The sequence below is a fragment of the Passer montanus genome, unplaced genomic scaffold (assembly GCF_014805655.1).
Source record: "Passer montanus isolate IOZ18808 unplaced genomic scaffold, ASM1480565v1 scaffold175, whole genome shotgun sequence".
NCBI lineage: Eukaryota > Metazoa > Chordata > Aves > Passeriformes > Passeridae > Passer > Passer montanus.
The window spans coordinates 455855-480491 of NW_024364826.1; the positions used below are offsets into that span (position 1 = coordinate 455855).

The window sequence follows — 24637 nt, forward strand, 5'->3', positions numbered from 1 at the left end:
TGCTTTCCCCTGGCTGCTCAGCCTCGTGCTCCGGCCGCGGTGGTTAAATATAGCCGGGCTCTGCTGTATATCCTAACCAGCCAGGGATCTCCAGCTGCTGGCACTGGGCTCTGCGTGGGGAAGCTGAGCCAAGGAGCAGGGGAGCCGCTCCTGAAGGCAGCAGGTTCCCACTTTGCTGTCACCAGCTGTACTGTGGGCAGAGTGGCGCTGCTAAAACCCTGTCACCTCATTCCCCGCACTGCTCCTTCCCCCAGGCCCAAGCCACAATTTCCCAGGGAATCCTCGCCACAGAGCTGGGGAAATAGAGGCAGCATCCCTGTTCCCACTCCCCCAGAAGCATCCCTGATACCCTCCAGCTCTGCCACAGGCTGTTACGCTGCTGACACCCTGTCACCCTGTCTCTGTCACCTCCCACACTGCTCCGGGCTCCTTCCCTCTGCCCCACTGTCACAATTCCCCAGGAAATCCTCTCTGTAGGAGGGAGAAAACAGCAGTATCCCTCGTGCCCCTGATAACCTTCCAGCAGTGTCCCTGGAGCAACAGAGGATGGAGGGATGGATGGATGGAAGGTAGAGCTGGCAGCTCTGCCCAACTCCAGTTGGGAAGCCATCCATCCATTTCCTCCCAGCACCGCTCTTAGTCCCAAATTACATTGCTTTAATCTAATCAGGCAGCAACAACCTGCAACACGGTAGCTCCTTAATTACCTCATCTTTTCCAGGGGGATAATGAGGGCAAACAGGAAGGAAACACTTCTGGGATATCTCTTGTCTCCTCATGGTCATTTGCCTGAGGTCCTGTTGCAATGTATGGATGGGGAGCAAGGTGGAGGTGCAGGACCCTGTCATGGAGCTACCCTGGTGCCCAGTGATCCAGGCTGAGGCTTCCAAGGGCTGGAGGATGCAAATCTGTGGAATCAGCCACCCCAAAAAAATCATACAAGTAGCCCTGCATGCCTGTGCCTACCTCAGTTTCCCTTTCTGTGGAGGTTTCCTACCTCAGTTTCCCTACCTGCAAAGGGCTATGGCCATGCAAGGCCTGCTTAGAATGGCACTAGAGTTTGGTTCAGGTGGAATGAGCCGTGCTGAGCCCAGCTCAGTGCATCCCTTACCCCATCCTCCTCCTCACCCCCACCCCAGCCTCGCTGGAGCCTGGCATGCTCACTCTGCACAGGACATTTGCAGAGGCCATTTGCACATGGAGTTTCTACAGCCTGGAACCAGACAGATGCCACTCCCTGAGGACCCCACACATTCTGCGTGGGTTGTTTGCTGAACCAAGCAAATTTCCTAACCTTTGGCAGCTCACAAGCCCTTGGGGTGCTGCTAGTCTGTCCCCCCACATCCTGGCCTGGCCTCCCGGGGCCAAGAGAACTGGGCCGGAGTCAAGGTTGCTTCCTGTTGATGTCCCTTTGTCGGGCAGGACAAATCGGGACAGCAGCCACACTCCTCAAGGATTTCCGTCCCCAGAACACCGTGGCCTTCTTGGAACAGCTGGCTCGGCCACTAGCCTAATGATCTGTCACTAGTTTGTCACTAATTAGCTCACTGTTCTAAGAAGGAAGGTGGTGAGGGCAGGGGCTCTCACTGTCACTTGTCTCTGAGCCACGCCAGAGAGGGGGAAAGGGACCCCACTCAGCCCCGTGTCACTTGTCCCTAACTCGTGTCAGGGAGGGGCAGAGGGACCCTCCTACAGCAGCTGCAGGGAATCTGCTCCCTGGTTAGGGGAATCCCTGCTATGCAGGTGCCTGCACCCCAAAGGACAGAGACATCCTGGCACCCAGCTGGCACCAAGCTTTGGGTGCTGGCAGTGGCAGGGCTGGGAGAGAGGTGGCATGATGTGCATTCCTGGGACGTGGCACTGCTGGAAAAACTTCCCTGGCACACAGTCCCCTTCCCATCCACACTGGCTGGGTTTCCAGGACTTTCCTAGATGTTTTCTGGTGGATTAGCCATGCAGGGGTCTCCGTGCCTGGCTCTGCTTGGTTGGGACCATCATGGCAAAGCTCTGGGGATGCAGCCAGAGAGGGCTCAGGGGACATCTAAGCCCCTTGGAGGGATAGGAATCAGTGGGGTGGGAAGGGGGATGCAGCGTTCCCACATCCATCCGTGCATCCCCTCCTGGCATGGCTGGCACTAATGGGATCTGCACAGTGATTAGGAACCTCATTTATCAGTCTCTGATGGGATCTGGGCAAATTGAATTCCTGGCCATCTGCAGCTGGGGAGGAATTTGATTTGGGCAGCGCTCCGGAGCAGGGTGTGGGGGGCTGGGGGCTGCCACAGCTGCCCCCCCAGGGGATTCCACTCTGTCTGTACAGGGGCTGCTCTTATTTTCCATACCTGAGAGGGTCTGATGGTGGGATGCAGCTCTTAATTGCCCTGAAGGGTTCTAGGAATTGGGGTGGTCTCACTACTCAGATGGGGAAATTGAGGCACGGCCAGGAGAAAACCAAAGCCCACTACATGGCAGAAGGGATCACAGTGCTGGTGTTTAGTGGGTCAGCACCCAGCCAGGGGTCTGGCCTCCAGCCCCACCTTGTCTGGGGGGGTTCCAAAGCTGTGGCCAGGGCATCCAAAGGTGCCAGACACCCTGCATCTGCCAGAGCCAGGCCAGGAGCAGTGATCTCTCCTGCTCCAAGAGGAGGGAGCCTCAGGAGCTAGCTCTGCTCCCTGGCACTTTCCACCCCATGGCTCTCTCAGGCAGGTCCCCACCATCCTCTCCCCCACATCCATGGAGTGCCAGGGTGGGGATGCAACAGGATTCAGCTGCAAAGGTCCCAGGCCAGTCCCCAAACTCAGGGATTTTAGCTCCCAGAGAACCACCCTCCAGACCCAGGCTTGCAGGGGATCCCAGCCCACCACCTCCCTGCCAAATGTCACAGCTCGACTCCAAAAAGCCAAGGTCACCCACGGGGCCTATCCCATTCAGGGGGAAGATACCACCATGTCATCCTGCAACAGGAGCATCCTGTCCCAGCTCCTCACTGCCCAGGATGCAGCAGGACCAATTCCCTCCAGCTCCTTCTGCTTGGGGTGCAGCAGGAGCATCCCCATCCCAGCTCCCCTGCCTGGGGTCCAGCAGGGCACTCCCACTTCAGACCTCCCTTCCCAGGTGATGTCACGAGGCATGAGAGCACTGGACCCTACATCCCAAACCCCACTGCCCCTCAAACTCAGCAGCAGGGCACTGCAGTGCCAGCACAGGCTGATCCCACGCCTGCAGGCAGTGACTCCTTGATCCCTGGCCTGTGGGGATCGCCTGGCTGGGAAGCCCTGGGGTGCACCCAGCCATCCCAGTTTGGGGATCTGGCTCTGTCCCCTGACCCTGCTGATGTGGGAGGAAGCCAGCCCTGCCGCATGTAATGGAAAGAAGCCGCCACGGCCCTTTCCTCCCCTTTATTGCCCTGCTGATGTGTTTGTGTCTGCCAGAGGAAACGCAAGGACAAACGCCCGCATACGCATGTCCCCTCGCTGGCCTCAACAGGTCCTCAGCCCCTGAACGTGGCTGGTCCCACACAGGGGGAAACTGAGGCAGGAGGAGCCCTGTGATGGCGGCTGAGGCCCCCCAGCCCCTGGCAGGTCAGCAAAGGGGCCTGGCTGCAGTCCCCCGCAGCCCCTCCCAAGCCCTGGGCACGGTGGGGGCCCCCCAGCCCCTCCTGCTTCTCCAGGCTGTGAACATGTATCAATTACGGCTTGATTCATGATCCAGGCTGCAAGTAATTGCATTGCAGCTCGTGGCAGGGAGGGAGAGGAGGAGCAGACATTCTCAGCCTCACCCCACCGCAGGGTGTTGGAGGGTAATAATGCCAAGCCCTATATCGCCCCTATATGTCACCCCAGGCTCGGGGATGGGAGTTCCAGGTGCAGTCAGCACCCAGGACACCAGTGGGGACAGGGGTCCTGTGGGGTTTTGTGGGGGATGAGCTGTTCCCCCTCCACCCTGGGCTGGGATGTGCTGGACAAGGGGCAGGATCCATCCCCACCACTCACTCCTCATACATGCTGGGGCACATCCCATTGCCACTGCGGCCTCACAGGGCAGGGCTGGCTGGGGCTGCACCTCTGCCCCACCATGTGATGCACTCCCCCTCCTCCTCCTCCTCCTGCTCCTGCTCCTCGTGCCCACTCCACGCTGGTGGTCCGGGTTAAAACCGCTCTGCCCCTCCCGCCGTGGGTGCGTTCCGTGCCCCCGTGCCGGGAGCTGTGGCTCCCTGACCCCCGCACCCCCAGATCCCCGTGGGGGGCTGCCCGGGGTTCAGAGCCCCCCTAGCTCAGGCCCAGGTGGGTTCCGGAGGGCTGGGAGCCCCAGGGATCCCGGGGACCCCCGTGGGAGGAGTGCCACATCCCAGCCCGTGCCGCTCAGATGTCCTCCAGCCGCCACCTTCCCATCCGGAGGGGAAGGGGGGCTCATTTCCCCCCCGCCCGGGGCACGCTGGCCCTGCTCCGCTTCTTTCTCTCCGTCAGCAGCTTTCGGCAATTTCCCAGAGAGCGTTTCCTTCCCTTCGTTTCCCAGCTTGAATCTCCGGGTCCTCGCTCCTGTCTTGAACCTGCAGCCCCCCTGGAGCCCCCCAAGCAGCTGCACCCCCAGGGGACCAAGGCCACGGTTCTCACACCCAAAAGCACCCCCGCACAGGTCAGGGATCCGTCCAGGCGAACAGACAGCTGCAAGAGGGGAAGAACCCCCCTCACGTCACCCCCTCCCCAAATCTGGGTGTGCTCGAAGGCACAGGAGCAGGAAGGACCAAGTGTTTTCCCACCCACATACTGGGATGCAGCCTCCATCTCCCCAAAATGTGCAGCTGATGTAAGGAGGGGGGTTCAGAGCTGGTCCTGCTGGGGGTGCTGAAGGGGCTCTGTCCTTCCCAGCACACGGATGGAATACGCAGCCGAGCTCTCCAGGCTCCCGCTGCCAGGGGGGCAAGGGGACACAAGGAAGGGGGGACTCCAACCCCCCCAGGAAAACGAAACCCCCAGACGCTCCCAAGCATCGCACCCCAAACGCCCCAGGACAGAATGGACCCCCAGCCCGAGGCACAGATCCCCCGCGACCCCCAGGGTATCCCTATCCCCAGGGTCGCTCACAGTGTCCTGGAGAGTCCCCATGGCGCGGCCCGGCTCCTGGCGCGGCTGCCGGAGGGCGTGAGGGTCCCCCCGGGACCGAGCCGGCCCCCCTCCCTGCCAGTCCAGCCCATTTCCTCCCGGGATCCCGCCGGGATCCGCGCCCCCCCAGCCCGCTGCCTCCTCCCTGCGCGTCCTCGAGCCTCGGATGCGGCCGGGGGGGAGGACGGGACGACGACACAAATGGCACCCGCCTCGGGAGCCCCATCTGTGCCTCAGTTTCCCTGTCGAGCTCTGCCCGTGGGGTTCAGAGCCCCCCACCCAAAAGGGGGGGACAAGCGGGTTCAGAGCCCCCTCCGCCCTGGGTGCGGGAAGGGATGGGGAGCCCGAGCGCGGCGAACCGGGAGCCCCGACTCCCAACCCCGCCCCACAGCACAAACACGGGGATCCCACCGCCTCCGGGGCCCGGGGGGAATGGGGGTCCCGGGGGGGAGAGGAGGTGGGTGAAAAGGGGGGGACAAGCGGGTTCAGAGCTGGGTGCGGGAAGGGATGGGGAGCCCGAGCGCGGCGAACCGGGAGCCCCGACTCCCAACCCCGCCCCACAGCACAAACACGGGGATCCCACCGCCTCCGGGGCCCGGGGGGAATGGGGGCCGTGGGAATGGGGGTCCCGGGGGGGAAAGGAGGTGGGTCGCCTGTCGTGGTTTGCGAGGGGAGGAGGGGGCTGAGGGTCCCGGCTGGGAGCAGAGGTGCTTGGCGTGGGGGTCCCCAGTGACCGGGCAGGTGAATCGGGTGTCCCAGGTGTCGGGGGACGCGGGTCGGGGTCCCGGGTAGGAGGAGGCGAGTCTGAGTTTCTGGGGGGGGGGGGGGCATTGAGGGGCCCAGGTGGAACGGGGGATAGCTGGGATTGGGGTCCCGAATGGGAGGGGATGCGGTTGGGGATGGAAATCCGGGTTGAGAAGAGGAGGGTCCCGGGTGGGAGGGAGGTGCGGGGGTCCCCTCGGGGTGCAGGTCCCCACGTCCCTACCTGTAGCGCCTCGGGGCCGGGAGCGGCGTCCCCCGCCCGCAGGAACCCGCGGCTGAAAAAGCGAAGGAGCGCGATGAGGAGCCGCGGCACCATCCCGGCACCATGCCGGCACCATGCCGGCCCCGCACCCCCGCGCCGCCCGCGGGCGGCGGGCACGCCCCGCCGCGACACGCCCCGCCACCATCCGAGCCACGGCCACACGCCCCGCCACCATCCGAGGCACGGCCACCCGCCCCGCCACCATCCGAGGCACGGCCACCCGCCCCGCACCTGCCCCGCGGGCCCCGAGAAGCCGGGGTGGGGGCGTGGGGGGTGGCCAGGGGATGGGACACCGCTCTGCAGCGTGGGGTGGGGTCCCCGCTGTGGGGAGGGCGGCGCCGATGTGGGAATTGGGCAGGGATGTGGCTCCCCGGTGTTGGGAGGGGGCCAGGAGTGGGAGCCCCAGTGCGGGGTGGTGGTGGGGGAAGGAAAGCGGGGTGGGGAAAGGGTCAGGGCATCGCTGCCCGGTTTGGGTCTGCAGCGCGGGGCTGGCAGTGCTCTCCTGGCGCGGCAGGTGCCGGGCGTGCCGCCACGGGTCTGGGGTCTGGGAGGGCAGCGATCTCCCCCCGTGTTAAACCCTCCCTCCTGGGGATCGGGCCAGGGGTTTCCCCCTTGCCCCTTCTCCCTTCTGCGGCATGTTTCCCCTCTCAATAAAGCGACTCCCGCTCCCTTAAAGGCTGCGCCTCACGTTTGGGGTGGGGCGGTCTTCCCCTCATCCTCCCTGATGGAGGGGCCGAAATCTCACCCCATCCCTTGCCCTGGGGTAACTCTGATGCAGGGCTCGGTAGCGACAGTCTTCCCTGCCCCCCATCCCATAGGATACTGAAGGGGTTCCAACCCAGCATCCCTCTCTTGGACAGGGACCCTCATTTTGGGGCCCCTTTATAGGGTCTGTTCGCCCCCACCCTCCTGTATTAACCCCCCATTGCCTTCAGTGGGGAGTGACACCTCCTCCCGTCCCCCTGCCCCGATGGACAAGGATTTCGGGATGCTGCCCCCACCCCGATGGCCCCAGGGAATCTGCACGGAGGGTCGGCATGCTCGAGCCGTCTCACGACGGCCACCTGCCACACGGTGACAGCGACATCGGCAGCGCCACAATCTCCATCCCTCCCCCTCCTCCTCCTCCTCCTCTGGGCAGAAGAGAAGGTTCTGGTCTGAGGGAGGATGGCCTGATCTTCCTCCGTATCCCAGGACTCCCCTGTCCCCCGTGTCCCTGCACCCCTGTATCCTTTCCCTGCATGCTCCCGTGTCCCTGCAGCCCTGTGTCCCACTGCAGTGTTCCTGCACCTCTGTGTGCCCGTCCCCGGGGTGCTCCGAGGCTTGGCTGGGCGTGTGTGAAGGGCTCCTGGCATCGTCTCTCAACCCCCCTTAGGACAGGTGGTGACAAGGAGCTGCCACCTCGAGGTGCCAGGCAGGGTAGGGTTTGGGGACACTGCACGCCACACGCTCCGTGGGGCTCCCGGCACGCCGATCCCGGGATGCGGGCCGGGAGCCCGGAGGAGGTTCGGCGGCCGGCGGGGACATCTAGTGGCCAGGGCCACCAGGAGCTCCGGCCGCTCCCGGACACCCTGCGGCCACCCCGGGCTCCGGGTGCCCCTGCGGGTGACACAGGGCCGCGGGCGTCTCTCCCCGGGTGGCACAGGACCAGTGTCCCTCCTTCGGAGCAGGACACCACCAGAGCCGCCAGACCCCAGGATCAGGGGGTGGAACCCCGCTCCGGGTTCACCCTGCTGCAGGTGCCAGGTGTCACCCCAGCCGGGACAGCTCCCGCTGGCACGGATGCGGGCCCGGGGATCCCTGAATAAAGCAGGTGGGAATAGCAGGGCCAGCAGTGGGAACACCCCAAGGAGCTGGGTGCCGGCAGGATCCATGTCCTGCCACCTGGCTCCGTCACCAGAGCCACCCAGGGAGCAGCACAGCTGCCCAGGGAACACAAAGCCATTGCTGGGCACAAGGACACAGCACGGAGCTGTCCCTCGTGCTCTCCCGGGGACAGGGGTGGGACACAGGGGTGCAGGGACACAGGAACTGCAGGGACACGAGGGGAGAGGGGCTGGGGGCAGGTGGTGGCACACAGGGTATAGGCACAAAGGCCTGGGCACAGACAGGGAGACACAGGGACATACATGGGACACAGGGACATGGCGGTGTAGGGACACAGGGGCACCTGTGGAATTGCCAGGGGAATGGGACACGGGTGCAGGGATGCAAGGGTGCAGGGACTTGTGCTGCAGTTCCACCGTTGCATCCATGCATCATTGCTCATCTCCCAGGTAATCATGAGCTGATCCCCGGCTTTTCTGTGTGCCCCAGGAGTGGCATTCCTTGGATGGCAGTGTAGGGACACAGGGGCACCTGTGGAATTGCCAGGGGAATGGGACACGGGTGCAGGGATGCAAGGGTGCAGGGACTTGTGCTGCAGTTCCACCGTTGCATCCATGCATCATTGCTCATCTCCCAGGTAATCATGAGCTGATCCCCGGCTTTTCTGTGTGCCCCAGGAGTGGCATTCCTTGGATGGGAACATCACAGCAGTCAGACGGACACACACACCCTCAGAACCCAGCCCTGGAGCTGCTGGGCAATAACTGTAGGTGCTGAGGAGAGGCAGCAGTGTGGGCTTCCCACATTTCCATCCATCCATCCTGTAGTTTTCCCTTGTTCCCGGCCTGGAGTGGATCAATGGAGTGCTGTGCCTCCTGTCTCTCCCTGGGAGCCTGGGGAGCAGCCACGCCGCATCCCATCTGGAGGGTGTCTGATGGCATCAGTGGGAATAAAGTTCACGCAGGCAAGTAAATATTGACCTTTATGCCATGGTAATGGAATATTCCACACCAAAGACGCTGAGATAAAACCCCGCTCCAGCTTTTCCCTGGGAGGTGCTGGCAGCAAATGGTATCAAACTCCCAAAGTCGAAGATTTTGGGGGGTTAAGGCACCAAGAGGAGCCTTCACACCCTGCGTGTGTGAAATCCCTAGCAACTGCAGCAGCCTGCCCTCAGGGCAGCACCTGTGGGTGTCCTGGAGCATCCCTGTCCTCCCGGGAAGGAGGGGACACAGTGGCCAGGCAGGTGGCACATGGGGCCCATAGAACAGAGATGACTGAGCCTCGGCTGAGCTTGGGGACATGGCCAGTGAGGGACCTGCCGGGTCCCTGAATGAATTGGGTGTGATTACCCTGGAGCTGCTAATCCCAGGCACACTGACAGCTCTGAATCCCACCAGAAATCAATCCCTCTGCTCTTCCTCTCCGCACTAATCCCCACAGTGGCACCCAATCGATATCCCATTTACTGCTCTGTGGTTTCCCCACGGAGAAATCCCACTCAGCTGCAGTGCCCGAGTGGGGCAGGGAATATGGCAGGGCAGGGAATGCTGTGGGACAGGGAATGCTGTGGGACAGGGAATGCTGTGGCATCCCTCGCCTGAGCAATGCCAGGCACAGGCTGGGGGTGCCAGGAGGCTCCATGGCATCAGGTGGGTTCACTGCCTGGACCTGCTGGGAGCAGCAGGAGAGCTGGGAATGTGTGGGCACAAGGAAGAGCTGTTGTGCATGTGTGTGTGTGCCCCACTGCCACCCCAGCAACACCAGCACGGGCAGGGTGGGATCCAGGGTCCAGGTGGATCCCTTGGTCCACCACAGGAGCCAGAGCCCAGAATGATCTCCGGCTGGGCAGGGATGGGGTGCCCAGGCACCAGCCCCTCACTGGGGTGGCCCCAGAGGTGCAGAGACCTGGCTGCATCAGCTCTGGGGCTTGGGCTATCATTGGATTCAAAGTGGGAAAACAAAGGGATGAGAAAGGGACGAGGAAGTCCTGCCCTCTTCAACATCTTCATAAATTATTTGGACACAGGACTAGAAGTTCAGACTAAGCAAGTTCACAGACAATAAAAAACCGGGAGGGGCTGCTGACAAATTGGAGAGTTGGGCAATTGCCAAGTGTGTGAAGTTCAACGAGGATTCTGCATCTGGGATGGGGCAACCCCGACGTACATACAGACTGGGAAATGATTTGCTGGAAAGCAGTGTCGTGGAAAGGGAACTTTCCAGGACAATGGTAAGTTGGGCGTGAGTCACATGAGTCACACCCATGTCCTGGAGGGCACCCGGCCCAGCATCACCAGCTGAGCAAGGGAGGGAATTGTCCTGCTCTGCTCTGCTCTGCTCTGGGGCAGCCTCACCTCGAGTGCTGGGGGCAGTTTTGGGTACCACAAAATAAAAAAGACATTAAAGCCACTAGAGAGAGTCTAAAGAAGCGCCATGAGGGTGGTGAAGGGCTTCGAGGGGAAGGAATATGTGTGAGGAATAGCTGAGGTCACTTGGGCTGCTCAGACTGGACAAGAGGAGGCTGAGGACAGACCTCACTGGAGTTACAAATTCCTTGTGAGGGGAAGAGGAGGGGCAGGCACTGATCTCTGCTCTCTGGTGACCAGTGACACTCCCAAGGGAATGGTCTGAAGTTGTGTCAGGGGAGGTTTAGGTTGGATATTAGGAAAAGATTTTTCACCCAGAGAATGACTGGACACTGGACCAGCCTCCCCAGAGCAGCACCAAGCCTGAAGAGTTCAAGCAGCGTTTGGACAGTGCTTTTGGGATGTGATGTGACTCCTGGGGATGTGCAGGGCCAGGAGCTGGACTCGGTGCTCCTTGTGGGTTCCTTCCAACTGAGCCGGTTCTGAGGAGGGGTGACGAAGGGATAAGGAAGGGCCTGGCTGATTAAGTGATATTGCTGATGAGTAAGTGGTGGAGCCCTTAGAGGGTCTCCATGGAGACATTTCAGAGCATGGCCAGGGCTGGGGGGCCACCAGTAGCCCACACACATGACAGGGCTAATTAGGGGGACAAATGGGATGGCAGAGCCCTGTTGGCCCCACTGTGGTGGTCCCTGTGGGGCTGAGACAGCTCTTGGCTCCGTTCCCACACCCCTCTCCCCACCCTTTGGCTGCTTTCCCAGCCGGCTCAGACAGTCCTCATGGACAAGTTCTGGGCATGGTGGCCACCAGCATCTTCAGCCTGGCTAGTGGGATTGCACGTCCTGAGCTGCACACAGGAGATGATCCTGTGTGGGCAGGGACAGAGCACACCCCCACTGTACCCTCAGAGGGGCGAGGGAGAGGGGATATCCACAGGGACAGCCTGCATCCAGGGATTAGCATATGCCATGGTGACAGCAAGCATCCAGGGGACAGCGTGTATCCATCAGGACAGCGTGTATCCAGTGGGACAGCATGTGTCCAAAGGGACAGCGTGTATCCATCAGGACAGCATGTATCCATGGGGACAGCATGCATCCACGGGGACAAGTGTGTCCATGGAAACAGCCTGAATCCCCGAGGACAGCACGTGTCCGTGGGTGACAGCCTGAACCCAGAAGCACGGCGTGTGTCCAGAGGGACAGCGTGTATCCATAGGGACAGCCTGCACTCATGGGACCAGCACATGGCCAGAGGTGCAGGTGACATCCACGAGCACAGCGTGCATCCGGGGGACACCCCGTGTCTGGAAGGACACGGCACAGCTGGGGACAGCACGTGTCTTGAGGGACAGCAGGTGCCTGAAGGGACAGCACGTTTGACCAGGGACAGCACACGTCCACAAGGACAGGGGTTGCCTGGAGGAATAGGATGTCTCTGGAGGGACACATGGATTTTGGGGAAATTATGTGCCAGGATGGGAGTGTGCAGCAGCAGGAGGGACAGCAGGAGCCTGCGGGACAGCAGCGGGTACTGGGGCACAGCAGCCCCTGGACACCAGGGCCACGCCACTATTCCAGGTGGCCCAGCAGCAATGAGGAAGATCCCAGCCCAGCCCAAGCATATGGAGGACAGGAATTTACTGCCAGATGAAATAAAAGACGAGGAGATGACATCCACTGGCCCTGGCTGTGTCACTCTGAGCTGACCCCACGCCACGGGGACTTGGCCACCAGCTCTCACTCGTGCCTGCCACTCTCCTTGGCCCCTTATTTAGGGTGGGGTCGCTGCCAGGTGACAGTGGAGTGTGGTGCTACCGTGAGCACCCAGGGATCTGTTCAGAGACAGAGAAGCAGCCCTGGTTCCCACCAGCTTGGAGACCCCAAAGAAACGTGGCACACAAGGAACTGTCCCTGCGCTGGCACCTGATCCCACAGGATTCTCCAAAGTAGGCATGAATGACAGTGTCCCTTAAGAAAGGGATGTTCCAAGCCCTGGCTCCAGGGATGCTCCAAGCCCTGTTCCAATGGGTGCTCCAAGCCCTGATCCCAGGGGTGCTCCAAGCCCTGAGGATGGTCTGAGTGGTGATCCTGGGACACTCTGGGCCCTGACCCCAAGATGCTCTGAGCCTCCCTTCCAGATTCCCCTTCCAGATTCCTCTTCCAGCTTCCTGCTGGTGTCTCCAGGATTCTCCTCCCCACTCAGCACAGCTCTCCATGGGCATCCCCTGGCATCTGGATGTGTGTTGCCATTGTCTCACCTGGCACCTGCCTGCTCCAATTCTCCCTCATCATCTCTTCTGTTAGCAAAGCAATCACTCCCCAATTTAACCTGGATTAAAGCAGTATTGCTCACTTGCTCCCTCGCTAGTTCTCTTCCAATTAATTTGTTCCTCGCTTTTATTTCCTAATTAATTCTTCAGGCTCTTTGGCAAGGAAACAACAGTGGTGCCCAGGGTCTCAGGAAGGGATCAGGATTAATTATCCCAGTGGGAGTGAGCAGAGGGGAAGAGAAGCAGGGGCTTAGCCCAGGATGGGGACATGGATCTGGGGTGAGCAGCATTCCCTGGACCACCCATAAGCATCCCATAAAAAGGAGGACGAAGGGAGGAGGAGGGGCCAGCAGCTCACATCGTTTCCATCTTCCCTTGGGAATGTCACAGGGACAAAATCCTCACAGAAACCAACATGACGCCTCTGGGGGGGTCACCCTAGGTGTGGGTTGCAGTGGGGGCCCAAGTCCTGCAAGGGTTAATGCACAGTACAGCACAGGGTGTTGGAGCTAAAAATACTGTGCCTTTCTTGGGATTTGCTCCAATGACTCATTCCTTTCTGTAATTTATTGCTCGTTACATAATCACTTTCATTTTCAGCTGGAGAAAAATGGAATATGTTTTTTCCCCTTTTCTTCTGTTTTTTTTCAAATGAAAAGGGCATTTTAGCACATAAGCACCAGCCATTTTCCCAGTTCTTCCTGGCAGAGGGCTGGCATGCTGCCTCCAGCTCCAGCCTTCATCCAAAGACTCCTAAGAGCGTGGTGAGCTCTGGGGTCTGCTAAAGAGGGAATGGGGAGTGAGGGGTCTCTGGGTGCTGGGAGGGCAAAACACCCTGGGACAGCTCAGTGGGATGGGATGGGATGGGATGGGATGGGATGGGATGGGATGGGATGGGATGGGATGGATCCACCCACTGTGCCCATTGCCCGGCCAGGGTGAACACCCCCTGGCACTGCTGCCAGGGCACAGCTGGGCTCCAGCTGTGTCCCAGCAAACCCAGGGCTGCATCCCAGCATGGTTCTCCAGCAATTTGAGCACCATGGCCCAGCAAACCCAGGGTTGTGCCTTAGCAGTCCTGGGGCTGCATCCCAGCGAGTCCAGTTCTGTCTCCCAGCACACCACTGGGTCTGCTGCGTCCCAGAAATCCCAGTGCTCTGTTCCACTGAGCCCAATACAGTGTTCCAGCAAGCCCAGTGCCATCTCCCAGCAATCCAAGTGTCTGCCAGCACAGCTGCCTCCACCAAAGCAGGGCAGGACACTCCAGAGGGGAAGGGGGGCTCTGGCTCAGGCCCTGGCTGGGACTGGGATGATCTTCTGGCAGGGAGGGGAGAGCCCCACTCTCTGCCAGCCCCCCTGCCACCTCCACAGCGGGGCCAGGAAGCCTTGTGTTCGGAGCTGCAGCCTTGGAATTAACTGTGCCAAATGTTTTATTTGCGTAGAAACACAATTATGTTAATTAAAGCATATCTGTAATTACAGCACTTAGTGGCCTATAAGAGCACAAGTGACTCTGGTGACTCCAGAGAAGCTGGAAGGCTGGAGGGTGGCTCGGCCCCAGCGCCAGAGAGCTCTGTGGGAGGGAAAGCAGCAGTGGCCCCGTGGGGTGACAGTGGTGACCCCAGAGCCTGCCCAGTGTGCCAGGGAAGCTGCAGCGAGATGGGATGCTCAGTGCCCACAGCCACAGCCTGACCCAGCCACGCTCCTGCTGCTCTGGGAGTGAAGGCAGAAAGAAGAATATGCCTCCAGCACCTCAGGGAAGAGGGAACAGGAAGAAAATGGGTCCCTCAGGTAGACAACAGTGCCAGGAAAAGGGAGTTTTTCCATTTCTGCAGGCAGCAGGGGCTAAAGAGTGTATCTGTGAGGGGAAAAGAAATGGGAAACAGAGAGAGATGGCAGCTGGAGCAGCAGCCAACCAGCCCGTGAAATGGCTGGGATCACATCCCACAGTCTCCAGGCAAAGGGAAGGGGGGAGGTGGCATCTGTCCCCACCTCAGTAGAGCCCTGGCTGTGGGCAGTGTGTTGTGGGGGGACAAGGACCCCAGAGGAACACGGTCTGGGGCACAGGAGAGCCTGGAGCACGGGAAGCAGCAATGGCATGGCATGGGGCTCTGGCGTGGCGCTCCAGGGTCCCCACACACCTAGACACCTTCTCTCCATCCCCAGAGCAGCCAGCCTCCCAGGCCAACCCCTGCCAGTGCAGTTGCCATCCTCCCCAGCCTGCAGCAGTGACAGAAAATCCCTGCAATCGCTCAGTCCAGAGCAAAGCCTTTCCACCGGAGCCGAAGGATTCCACCGTGCCCATCCCAGGACAGACCCCAGCAGGGGCACGCAGCGTTCAGCAGCGCCCTGGCAGCTCCAGCAAGGAAGGCAGGGAGGGCTGCTGGGCTGCCGTGTTTGACTTGAAGCCATCCTGAGCCCTGCACAATTCCAGACCTGCACAGTAATGGGCAGGTGCTGCACGGGCAGGGACGGAGCAGCTGGCAGGGGCTGGAGGGAAGGGGACTCTGGCACCAAAGCTCTGCCGGGTGGGATTTATTTGCTGAGCAAACGTGTGGAGGCTGCTGATCCGGCTGCAGAAGGCTGAGCCCTGTTTGCTTGGCAAACACACCGGCCCGGGTGCTCCGCCCTGGAGCAGCAGGTCCTGTGCAAGCAGCTGCCCCCACTGCCGGGCTGGGAGAGCAGCTCCCGGGGCTGCCAGGAGCCACAGGAATGCAGCTGGCCCTGGGGATGGGGCTGGGAAGCCTGGCAGCCCTGCAAGGCTGCAGATCCCTGTTCACATCGCGTGGCAACCCTGCAAATCCCCGTTGTATGGCATTCCTGTAAATCCATTCCTGTTGCACAGCATCCCTGCGAATCCCTATCCCGCTGCACAGCATCCCTGCAAACCCCTAGGGGTGTCAGGAGCCACAGGGGTGCAGCTGGTGTCAGGGACAGGGCTGGAGAGCCTGGCAGCCCTGCAAGGCTGCAAATCCCTGTCCCTGCTGCATGGCAGCCCTGCAAATCTTCCTCCCTGCTGCACAGAGTCCTTGCAAATCCCACCACCATGGATGAGGACCTCCAAGCAAAGCCACCAGCACCCCAAGGGAGCCAAACCAGGCAGGAGCACAGCAAGGTGGGAGAGGAAACCCACATTTACCCTGAATCCCTGGGGAATTATCCTTGGAAAAACGCAACCCTACAGACGCTGCCAACTCATCTTTCAATTAGTCCATTTAGTTGGTAACTAGAGGGGGAAAGCAAGCTGCAGTTGATCGTGGTTCAGCATGTGTTCATCACCCACCCTTTGCTTTTTTTTTTTTTTTTTCCTTTCCAGCACTGTTTTCCCTTAAAAATAGTGGGAATAGAGCAGGAGCCAGGATCTTGCCTGTGCTGTCCATGCTTTCCATGAACAACAGCACTCTAGGAGCAGGGATCCTCTCCCAAACACCACAGGTTTCTAACTGGATTGTTTCTAACTGGATCGTCCATCTGTGAACGTGGCACAAGTGGGAGCCACTCACTGGGCCAGGACTTTACTCAAATGATCCAAATATTCCCATGAGCCAGAGCTAGTGCAGGGAGTGGGGACCATCCGTGGAGGGACAAGAGATGACCCAGCTCAAAGCCACTCCTGCCTTGGGGGCTCATCAGGGCGAGAGCCTGACACCTTCCATCCCTTTCCCAGAGCTGGGTTGAGCTTTTGGATTCCGAAGCCTCGGCTTTCCCTGAGAGGAGGGGAGGGGGATTGGCTGCAGGGACTGCCAGTGGTGGGGCTGGTGTGGGTACTGGGGACAGATGGAACTGGCAGAGAGATGAAGCTCAGCCCTGGGACAGGCATGGAGATGCCATATGGAATGGAAACAGAATTATTGAGGTTGTAAAAGCCCTCCTCGGAGACCATCAAGTACAGCCATTCCCCCAGCACTGCCAAGCCCACCACTAACCCACGTCCCCAAATGCCACATCCACAAAACTTTTAAATCCCTCCAGGGATGGGGACTCCACCACTGCTCTGTGCTGCACCCCTTCAGGGAAGGAATTTTCCCTAATATCCAAACTAAATCTCCCCTGGTGCACCCTTCTGGGCTGGTCCCCGGCACAGCCAAGCTCCCACTGATACTGGGACCAGTGCCGGAGCATGCCAGGCTTTTAATCCTCCATCATGCTTTCCATTAATTAATGGCTTTTCTGTGGTTGGACTGCTGGCTCCAGCTTCCCTGCCACACCGTGCCTGGACAGAGCACTGGGGGGTGACTGGCAGCCAGGTGCCACCTGAAAAGAGTCCCCAGCCTTGTCCTCTTCCCTGTGTCACAGTCCCCATGACAGGGCTGGTTCAGGAGCTGGGACCCAGTTGATGGAAGGAAGGATGGAAGCAGGGTTCCCAGAGCATCACCACGGTCCCTCCTGGGAGCACGGTGGTTCTCTGCCGTGCCTGCAGATTGGGGGGTGCAGGGAGGTGACAGGGACATAACTGGGGTCCCCCTGCCCGTGCCCCAGCTCTGCGTGCTCCCAGCTGGCACGTGGAGCTCCCTGCAGCTCTGTGCACGGCAGCACACGCCGTGCCTGACTCTGCACTTCTCGCCAGCCCACGGACCTGCTGTCCCTGTCCCTGCCCACCCAGCGGGGGAGAGGGGCTTCTCCAACAGCTCCGAGCCCCCACCTCCGCAGAGCCCTCCCTCTTCACCAAAACTGCACACCCACCCCCCCAGGAGCCAGCTCCCACGCTGTTCCCGGGGGAATGACACCTTCTCTGCATCCCTGCATCCCCACAGCAGCAGCACGGCGGGACGGGGTGCTTCATCTCCTTGAGGTAAGGGAGATGGTCACAGCTGGATCTGGGGGGCCCCAGGGACATCACCTGAACTCGGGGTTCCCAGACCACGTGGAGCTGCTGGCACTGGCGGCCCCCCTGCCTCATCTGCAGCATGGCACAGCACAGCACAGCACGAATCCCACCCCGAGCAGCTCCAGCTCTGTCCTGCTGGTCTGGTGGGCACAGGACCAGCCACAGATGCCTGACTGGGACCCACGGCCATTCCCAGGAGCATAATTTCCCTGGAGACAGTCAGACCCAACAGCAGCCCCCCTCGGCCTCTCCCTAAGCCTCGCAGGGTTCATTCTGCCCAGCTCCCACCGTGAGCAGCTTGTTTCCTGCAGCATCCTCTGGAGCAAGGGCTCACCCAGCTCTGCTGCTGCAGCCGCCTGCACCTGGGTGTGAGCAAAGGAAACAGCACCCAAAGGGCACCTGGGCACCTCAGTGCCCTTGGGTTCATTCTGGGGAAGGCTTGGCCCTCTGAGGTTTGGCTGGCATTTCCACATGGACACTCCTCATGCCTCCAAGACCTGCTTTGTGCACAGCCAGCATTGTTTTTCCTCTCTTGAGCTTCAGAAAAACACTCCAGTTTGGGGGTTTCATCCAGCAGTGTTGCTGATCAGCATCTGTCCCACTCCCCGGCGAGGCCAGGACGGGTGCAAGACAAAACCAAACCAATGGCAGGTCCCAGAGAGCCTTTGGCTCAGCCTAAGGGGGGAAAACATGGATGGGAAGGCCACAAGGCTGTGCTGGTGGGGAAAATGGAGCATATTGTGCTGAGGGAGAATGAGCACTGCAGCCTTTGTCCGGGCAGACCTGGCAGGCTCTGCTCAGGCAGAGGCATAGGCACAGACCTAACCATAACCTACACCTCAGCTGTAACCCTAAACCTAGACCCAGCCCAGCTCTAAGTCTAAACCTAACTATAACCCTAACACTAAACTAAGCCTTAAATCTAGCTCTAACACAGAGGGTAAACTAACCTGAAGCATAAATCTAACCCTAGCCCTAAATCTAATTCTAGGCTAACAAGAACCCTAAACCTAAGCTTAAATCTAAACCTAAGCATAAACCTAAAATTAGTATTATTCCTAATACTAATCTGAACCTTAAACTTAGCCATAGACCCAACACCAGCCCTAGACTTAACTCAAGCTCTAACACTACTCTTAGATCTAACCAGACCCTAAATCTTTTATCTTAGCTCTAGACCTAACCTTGAAGCTAAGCTTAGCTTTAGCCTTAACCTTAAACCTATCCCTAATCCAAACACTAGCCCTGAACTTGATCATAGCCCTAAAGCCAGACCTAAATTTAGTCCAGCTTCAGCATAGGTCTGACCCTAACTCTACCCCTAATCTTAGATCTACCCCTAACCTTAGCTCTGACCCTGACCCTAATCCTAACCTCCTGACCCTGGTTTCTTACTTAAAGCCTTCATGGCTTCCACCTGCTTTTTCCATGCAGGAAGGATGCTGCCATCCACCTGTCTGTGATCTCACTAGTAAAAAACATGAGGAAAGATTCTGGGGAGAGCAAGGGAAAACGCAGCAACACCACAGCTTGTGTCCTTCCAGCCAGGCTCAAGCCAAGCATTGCACGAGGCTGTGGAGCCACCCTCGCTGCAGGAGTAAGCACACAGGGCAGCTCTGGTGTGAGGATAAACCCCAAACCACCAAGAAGCTGCACAGACGTCCCACAGCATCACCACCCAGCAGCAACATCCTCACCAGGCTGGTCCGTGCCACGGCTTGGCAGGGCTGCGTGCCTCACAGCCAGCCTGGGGACCCTCAGAGCAAGCAGGGGCTGCAAATCCCTGCACTCCCAATTCTGGCTGCCCTGGCAGCTTTTGCCCTCACAGGCTCTGCTGCAATGGGGTGACATTAAGTGTGCCTGGAGGTTTTCACTGGAGCATCAGCATCCTCGTGCCGTAGCAAGCAGACACACACACACAGGGGACATGGACAGGTCACCCTCCAGACCTCACTCCACAGGCACATTCAGCTGGCACCAGCTCTAGAGAAGAAAAAGGGGGAAGAAAACCCTCCACCAGTCTCTGCCTTTCAAATGCTCCTTATAAATATCTTCTCACTGTCTTCTGAGTCACCCAGCTGAAACGTGCAAGTTATTAACAGCCTGGGAAGGGGCTGGGAAGCAACTGGAAGCCAGAGGAGGCTTCTGGCTAAGTCAGCACTTTGTCCCAGAGCTGCACTGGCAGCACTGCTGTCTGCTTTTCCCTCTTTGGGTGGAGAGCAGGGGGCTCAGGGGGATGCTGAAACACAAAGTGAGGCTGTCCTCGATGGCTGCAGTGCTCAGGCTAAGCCCTAAAAGCCAAAAAAGTCAGGGTTTAATATTTTCAGTGGGAAATGCACCCCATCCCACTTCCAAATCCCTCTCTTTGTTCTATTTGATTTATCACAGCATATACAAACTGACAAAGGCCCAAAAGGCTTGAACCCATCCAAGATTCCCCCATGTCCTCCCTCCCCTCTGACACCAGTGATGCAGGCAGGGCTCAGAACATGGGTCCAGGAGCAGGATTTGGGGACAGGAGGGGACCAAGGGCTGCTGCTGCCAAATAACCAGCCTCAGGGACATTCCTGAGCCGACACTCAGCAAGTCCCACAGGCTGCCATGCTGGCCCATTCCCCAGGGATCCTGTGTGGATGACAAGGTTTGGGGACAGCTTCCTACAAGGTGTTTCCAAACACCTTCCTACACATTTGTAGACCTTCCTACGGGGCCAGATTGGATGGGGAACAACCTGTTGTACTGAAAGGTGTCCCTACCCACGGCGGGGACAGAAGTGGATGAGCTTCAAGGTTCTTTCCAACCCAAACCTCATCCCACAATTCAGGCTCCAACCCCTGAAACATCAAATCTTGCTGTCATTGCCCACTGCTGCAAGGCAGGTGAGACCCCCCACCCACTCCTGACACCTCGGCTGGGGGAAACCAAGCTCCAGGCTGCCTGTTGCCCACACTCAGCAGCCTGAGCCCACTGCTGCTGCTGCTGCTGCTGCTGTGCAGATGGAGCCCTGGCAGCAAACAAAGCATCTCCCAACACTCACTACCCAACTCGCTCCCCCCTCCAGAGAGGCCCATCCATTAAGGAGGACAGGAGAAAGCTGGACAGGCAGAAAGTCCCAGGCAGCTCCGGGCCCTGCTGGCGTTTCTGTCCGCAGCCCAGCACAGCTCCCGCTGAGCCACGTGGGAGCTGGGAATGAGACAAAAGCAAAAGCAAGGAGCAGGGTCAGAGGGGAGCAGGAGGAAAGAGGGATTCCCAGAAACTGCTGCTGCATCCACCGCTGCCCCCAGGGAATCCTGTGTTCAGCCCTAGATGGATGCTCAGCCTCCCAGAGCCCCCAAAGCAGCACAGCTGGAAGGGGGGAGCGGGGCTCTGCTGTAGGTGATGGCCAGGGAACTCTTGGTGAGGGTCCTCACTAACAGAGCCAGAATCTGGCCCAGTTCCCAACACTTCCAAGCAGTTGGCTATTCTGAAGCTGAAGATGCTCAGGGAGATGCCCTGGGGTAATGGAGGGGAAATTCCTCGCTCACCCATGGACAGGTGCAGGGTGCTGGGAAGCTCCTGGCATATGCAGAATGCAGGGAGCTTGCAACCAGGAGTCTTCCCTCTATTTTCCCTGCCAGGAAACCTCCAGACACCTCCAGGCTCCAGGGCTGGGTGCCCAGGCAGGTGAGTGATCCTGAAGGGCCCCAGTTACAGGCACAGGAAGAGCCTGAGGCTTTGAAAAACCTGGAGAACACCACCTCAGAACCCCAACAATGGGGGACCAGGTTAACCTCATTCCACTGAACCCCTTCCCTGACAAGCAGATGCCTGGAGGGGGAGCAGAGCCACCTGGGCCAAAGTGCCAGGACAGTGGAGTGATGGAGTGGGTGTTTTCCGTGGCATTTTACACACACCATGTGTTTTCCATGGCATTTTACACACGCAGCCCAGGGACCAGCAACAGCCATGAAGGGTCTGGGGGGCTCTCCAAGGGGCTTGGCAGCCTGCCCTCAGCTTTGCAGGTGCTCCAAGGCTTCCAAAGGGTGGCTGAGCCCTGCTCATGTCCCCTGCGTCCCAGACAGTGCTGTGCCTGAAGGAAGCCCTGACCCCTCCCAGGCTCGGCTGAGCTGGATCCTTCCCGCAGGGATGCTCAGAGCTGCATCTCCTCCTCTGTGTTTTCCATCCGCAGAGCTCAGTAGCTCCTTCCCAGCCCCGGCTGCTGTCAGATGCTGTGAAAGCAGCAGCTCCAGGCACCCCGACACCCCACCCACCTCTAACCAGGTCAGCGTCCACCCACCCAGGAACACACTTCCCAGCGGGAGAAAAGGAGGAAATGGGTTAAAACGTGACCTGGATAATGCTGCACCTGCATCCCCCTGCAAAAAATGCACCATGCACAGGGGGGAGCGGGGCCACCACTGGATCCCAGCCCCACGCAGCAGTGCCAGGCACTGCAGGGCTGGAGCAGCCCCCTCCCCACAGCGCTGACCTCACCACTGCAGCCCCTCCAGGGAGCGCTGCAGGGCCAAGGGCACCATCCCCTGACAGCTCTCGGGAAGCTTCTCCACCCCTATACAGCCCTTGGGGTTTACAGGAACAGGGACAAATATCTGTGAAGGACATATCCTGGGTGAAAGGGTGAAGCAGCTGGACTCACCATTGCTGCCTGGCCTGCCAATTCCTACCTGGGCACAGCCAACCCAGCTACACCAAGCTTTTCTGCCATTTCACTCTTTTTTTAAAGCCTTTAAACAGCAGCAGAGGCAGGAGGGAACATGGCATTTCAAGACCTTTGTGTGTTTTGCTTAAAGAAAAGGACACGTGCACGTGTTCAGGCAGCACCAGAGAGGGATCTCTGCAGGGAACAAAGCACACACAGCACCAGGGAGTGAGCCAGGAGAGCTGAGGGAAGGATGCTGCCTGCAGAGACAGACCCAGCACCCACGGAAGCGTAGGAGGATCAGCACCTATTGGGGCCTTGAGAAAACAGATCCAAGGCACACATTGCATGTGGGCAAGAGAGATGCTGGAGGGTATTTTCTGTGGAGGGGGAGAAGGTTCTCACCCAAAGGTCAACTCACGAAGGTGCGAAAAGCCGGTGAGGGAAATGTGTAGTGCTGGGGCAGGAGTGGATGGAAGCTTCCCTGCACCCCACTCAGTCCTGTCATCACCTAAAGCACCTGCTCCAGGAGAGCCGAGGCTGCTCCTGGGCACATTCCAGTGCAGCAAGGTGCCTCCTGGTTCTGGTGGTCCTGGTGTGAGCAGCTGAGCCAGGCAGTTCGGCCAGAGCCTGAGCATGTGGAGCTGGCACTGGCAGACAAAGGAATCCAAGCGCTGGCAAGCCTTCCTCCTTTTAGCCCTAGACCTGCATTTCTTCCCTGTGGTCCAGCTCACCCTCCCAGAGGGCTTTTTGAGATGTGGGATCTGCTCCCACTGGAGTAGGGGGAGAAGGGATTGGAGCACCCCAGAGCCCTTGGTAGGCAGGAGGCAGAGCACCCCCGTGCCGTGAGCCGTCCGTGCACAGCCTGCCTCCCAGCAGCTGTGGAGCCTCGTGAGCGCTGCACATGCGTGTGCACACACACACACACACACACACACACACACAGGGGTCTCTGCCAGCGCCAGCCCAGCCTGTGGGCACCGGGGATTGAGACACTGCAAGCTTCCCGTTAGGCAGCTCAGCCCCTCTTCCCACGTGGGCTCTTCAGAGCATCACCCTTCCCTGCTCCCAGGGAGCACTGTCATCCCTCAGCAAGGTCACCCAGGCTCTCACACAAAGCCCTGCTGCAGCAAGAGACCACCACGAGCCCTGGAGCCCCGCTCCCACCCTGCCACACACAGACAGGCACTGTGACACCGGGGCCCCCAAATCTGCTCGGTGAGTGGGTGGGTGTGCAGGGCTGCCTTCTCTTGCCCTGTGTGAAGCTGCCGAAACCACGATTCAGGAGCCTGACCTGAATTTCACAAAGTCACCCGGGCCCCCCTGTGGCCCACCACCGGGCCAGGAGCCTTCTACCCTTCCAGGAAATCATTATGGGATGGGGGTGATGGGGAAACGGGGAGGTTCAGTTCACGCCAGCCCTCCGGCACAGCAACACCAGCTATGACCTGCCCCAGGGCTAACATAGGTGGCGAGTGGGGAACAGGGAGGGGTCGCAGCCTCTTGTCCTTTCCTTGCCACCCCCTCCCTGACAGCTGTCAGGCAGGAGGAACTTTTCCCTGCGTCCCTGACGTCTCCTCCGCTCCTCTGCCCAGCGCTACTCCCAGAGCATCCCTCCCTCTTGGCGTGGTCCCCCATCCCCGGCGCCGGCGGGAGGCAAACTCACATGTCAGAGGCGGCCGCCTGGTACGGCTGGCTCCGGCAGAGAATGGAGTGTCCGCAGCCCTGGCCCATGGCTCCGCATGCTTCGGCAGCCCCGCCAGCCCCGCCAGCCCCGCCGCTCGCTGCTGTCACCGAGCGCGATGAAGCGCGCCGGGGCGGGGAGGACGGAGCGGGGGCGACGCTGATTGACGGCGCTGCTGCGGCTCCGCGGGGCTGGGCGGGGGCCGAGCCGCTCCGCCGAGGCCCGGAGGGGCCGAAGGGGCCGGGGGGAACCGGGGGGACCGGGGGGCCGCACCTGCCGCCCGCCCCGGGCCGCGCCCGTGCGCCGCGGAGCGCCCGCCTTTGTCTCGCACCGCCCGCGGGTGCTTAAAGAAAAGGATGCGCGGGGGGCCAGCCCTCCCAGCCGGCCCCTCTGGCACCGCCAGCCCCCTCTGCGATGTGCTGCTCCTGCCCCGCTGGCACCGGCAGCAAAGAGAGCTGCCGGGCGGCACCGCTCCCACCCATCCCTGCTCCAGGGCAGCGCTGGTCCCGCTGTGGTAATGAGCTGCGCTAGGCAACACTTGGACCACAGGCGGGTTGCCTTCCTGAGGGACTAAGCAGCACTGGGAAATATATTTTCCCTTTTGTAAGGGAAATGGCCTCAAGTTTTTCAGGAGGGGGTTGGATTTGGTGTGCGGGACAATGTCTTCCCCAATACTGATGTCAAACCACGTCTGGGGGGTTTAAAAGCCATGTAAGTGTGATGCTTGGTGACATGGTTTAGTGGTGGGCTTGGCAGTGCTGGGAAATGGTTGGATTCAGCGGCCTCCAAATCATGGTTCTGTGATTCTATAATAGAGGACTGGAGCACAAACAGGTCCCTGACAGAGAGCAACACCCTGTGAACAGCCCCACCACATGAGGGGTCCCCAGCT

General features: G+C 59.8%; 1 protein-coding gene across 2 annotated transcripts in view; it reads right to left on the reverse strand.

Annotated features, from left to right (window-relative positions):
• The window catches only part of PDE2A (phosphodiesterase 2A), a 40738-nt gene extending 16876 nt beyond the window's left edge, over positions 1 to 23862 (reverse strand). The window contains exons 1-2 of one of the 2 annotated variants that reach the window (XM_039704417.1): positions 23728 to 23862; positions 6088 to 6139 (exon numbers count right to left, since the gene is read on the reverse strand). In XM_039704417.1, coding sequence (XP_039560351.1) covers positions 6088 to 6139; positions 23728 to 23795 — 120 coding nt within the window. In that variant the 5' untranslated portion in view covers positions 23796 to 23862. Of the gene's footprint in view, positions 1 to 5084; positions 5410 to 6087; positions 6140 to 23727 lie in introns of those variants that run through there. The other variant, XM_039704418.1, reaches the window with a different exon arrangement.
• Positions 23863 to 24637: the final 775 nt, after the last annotated feature.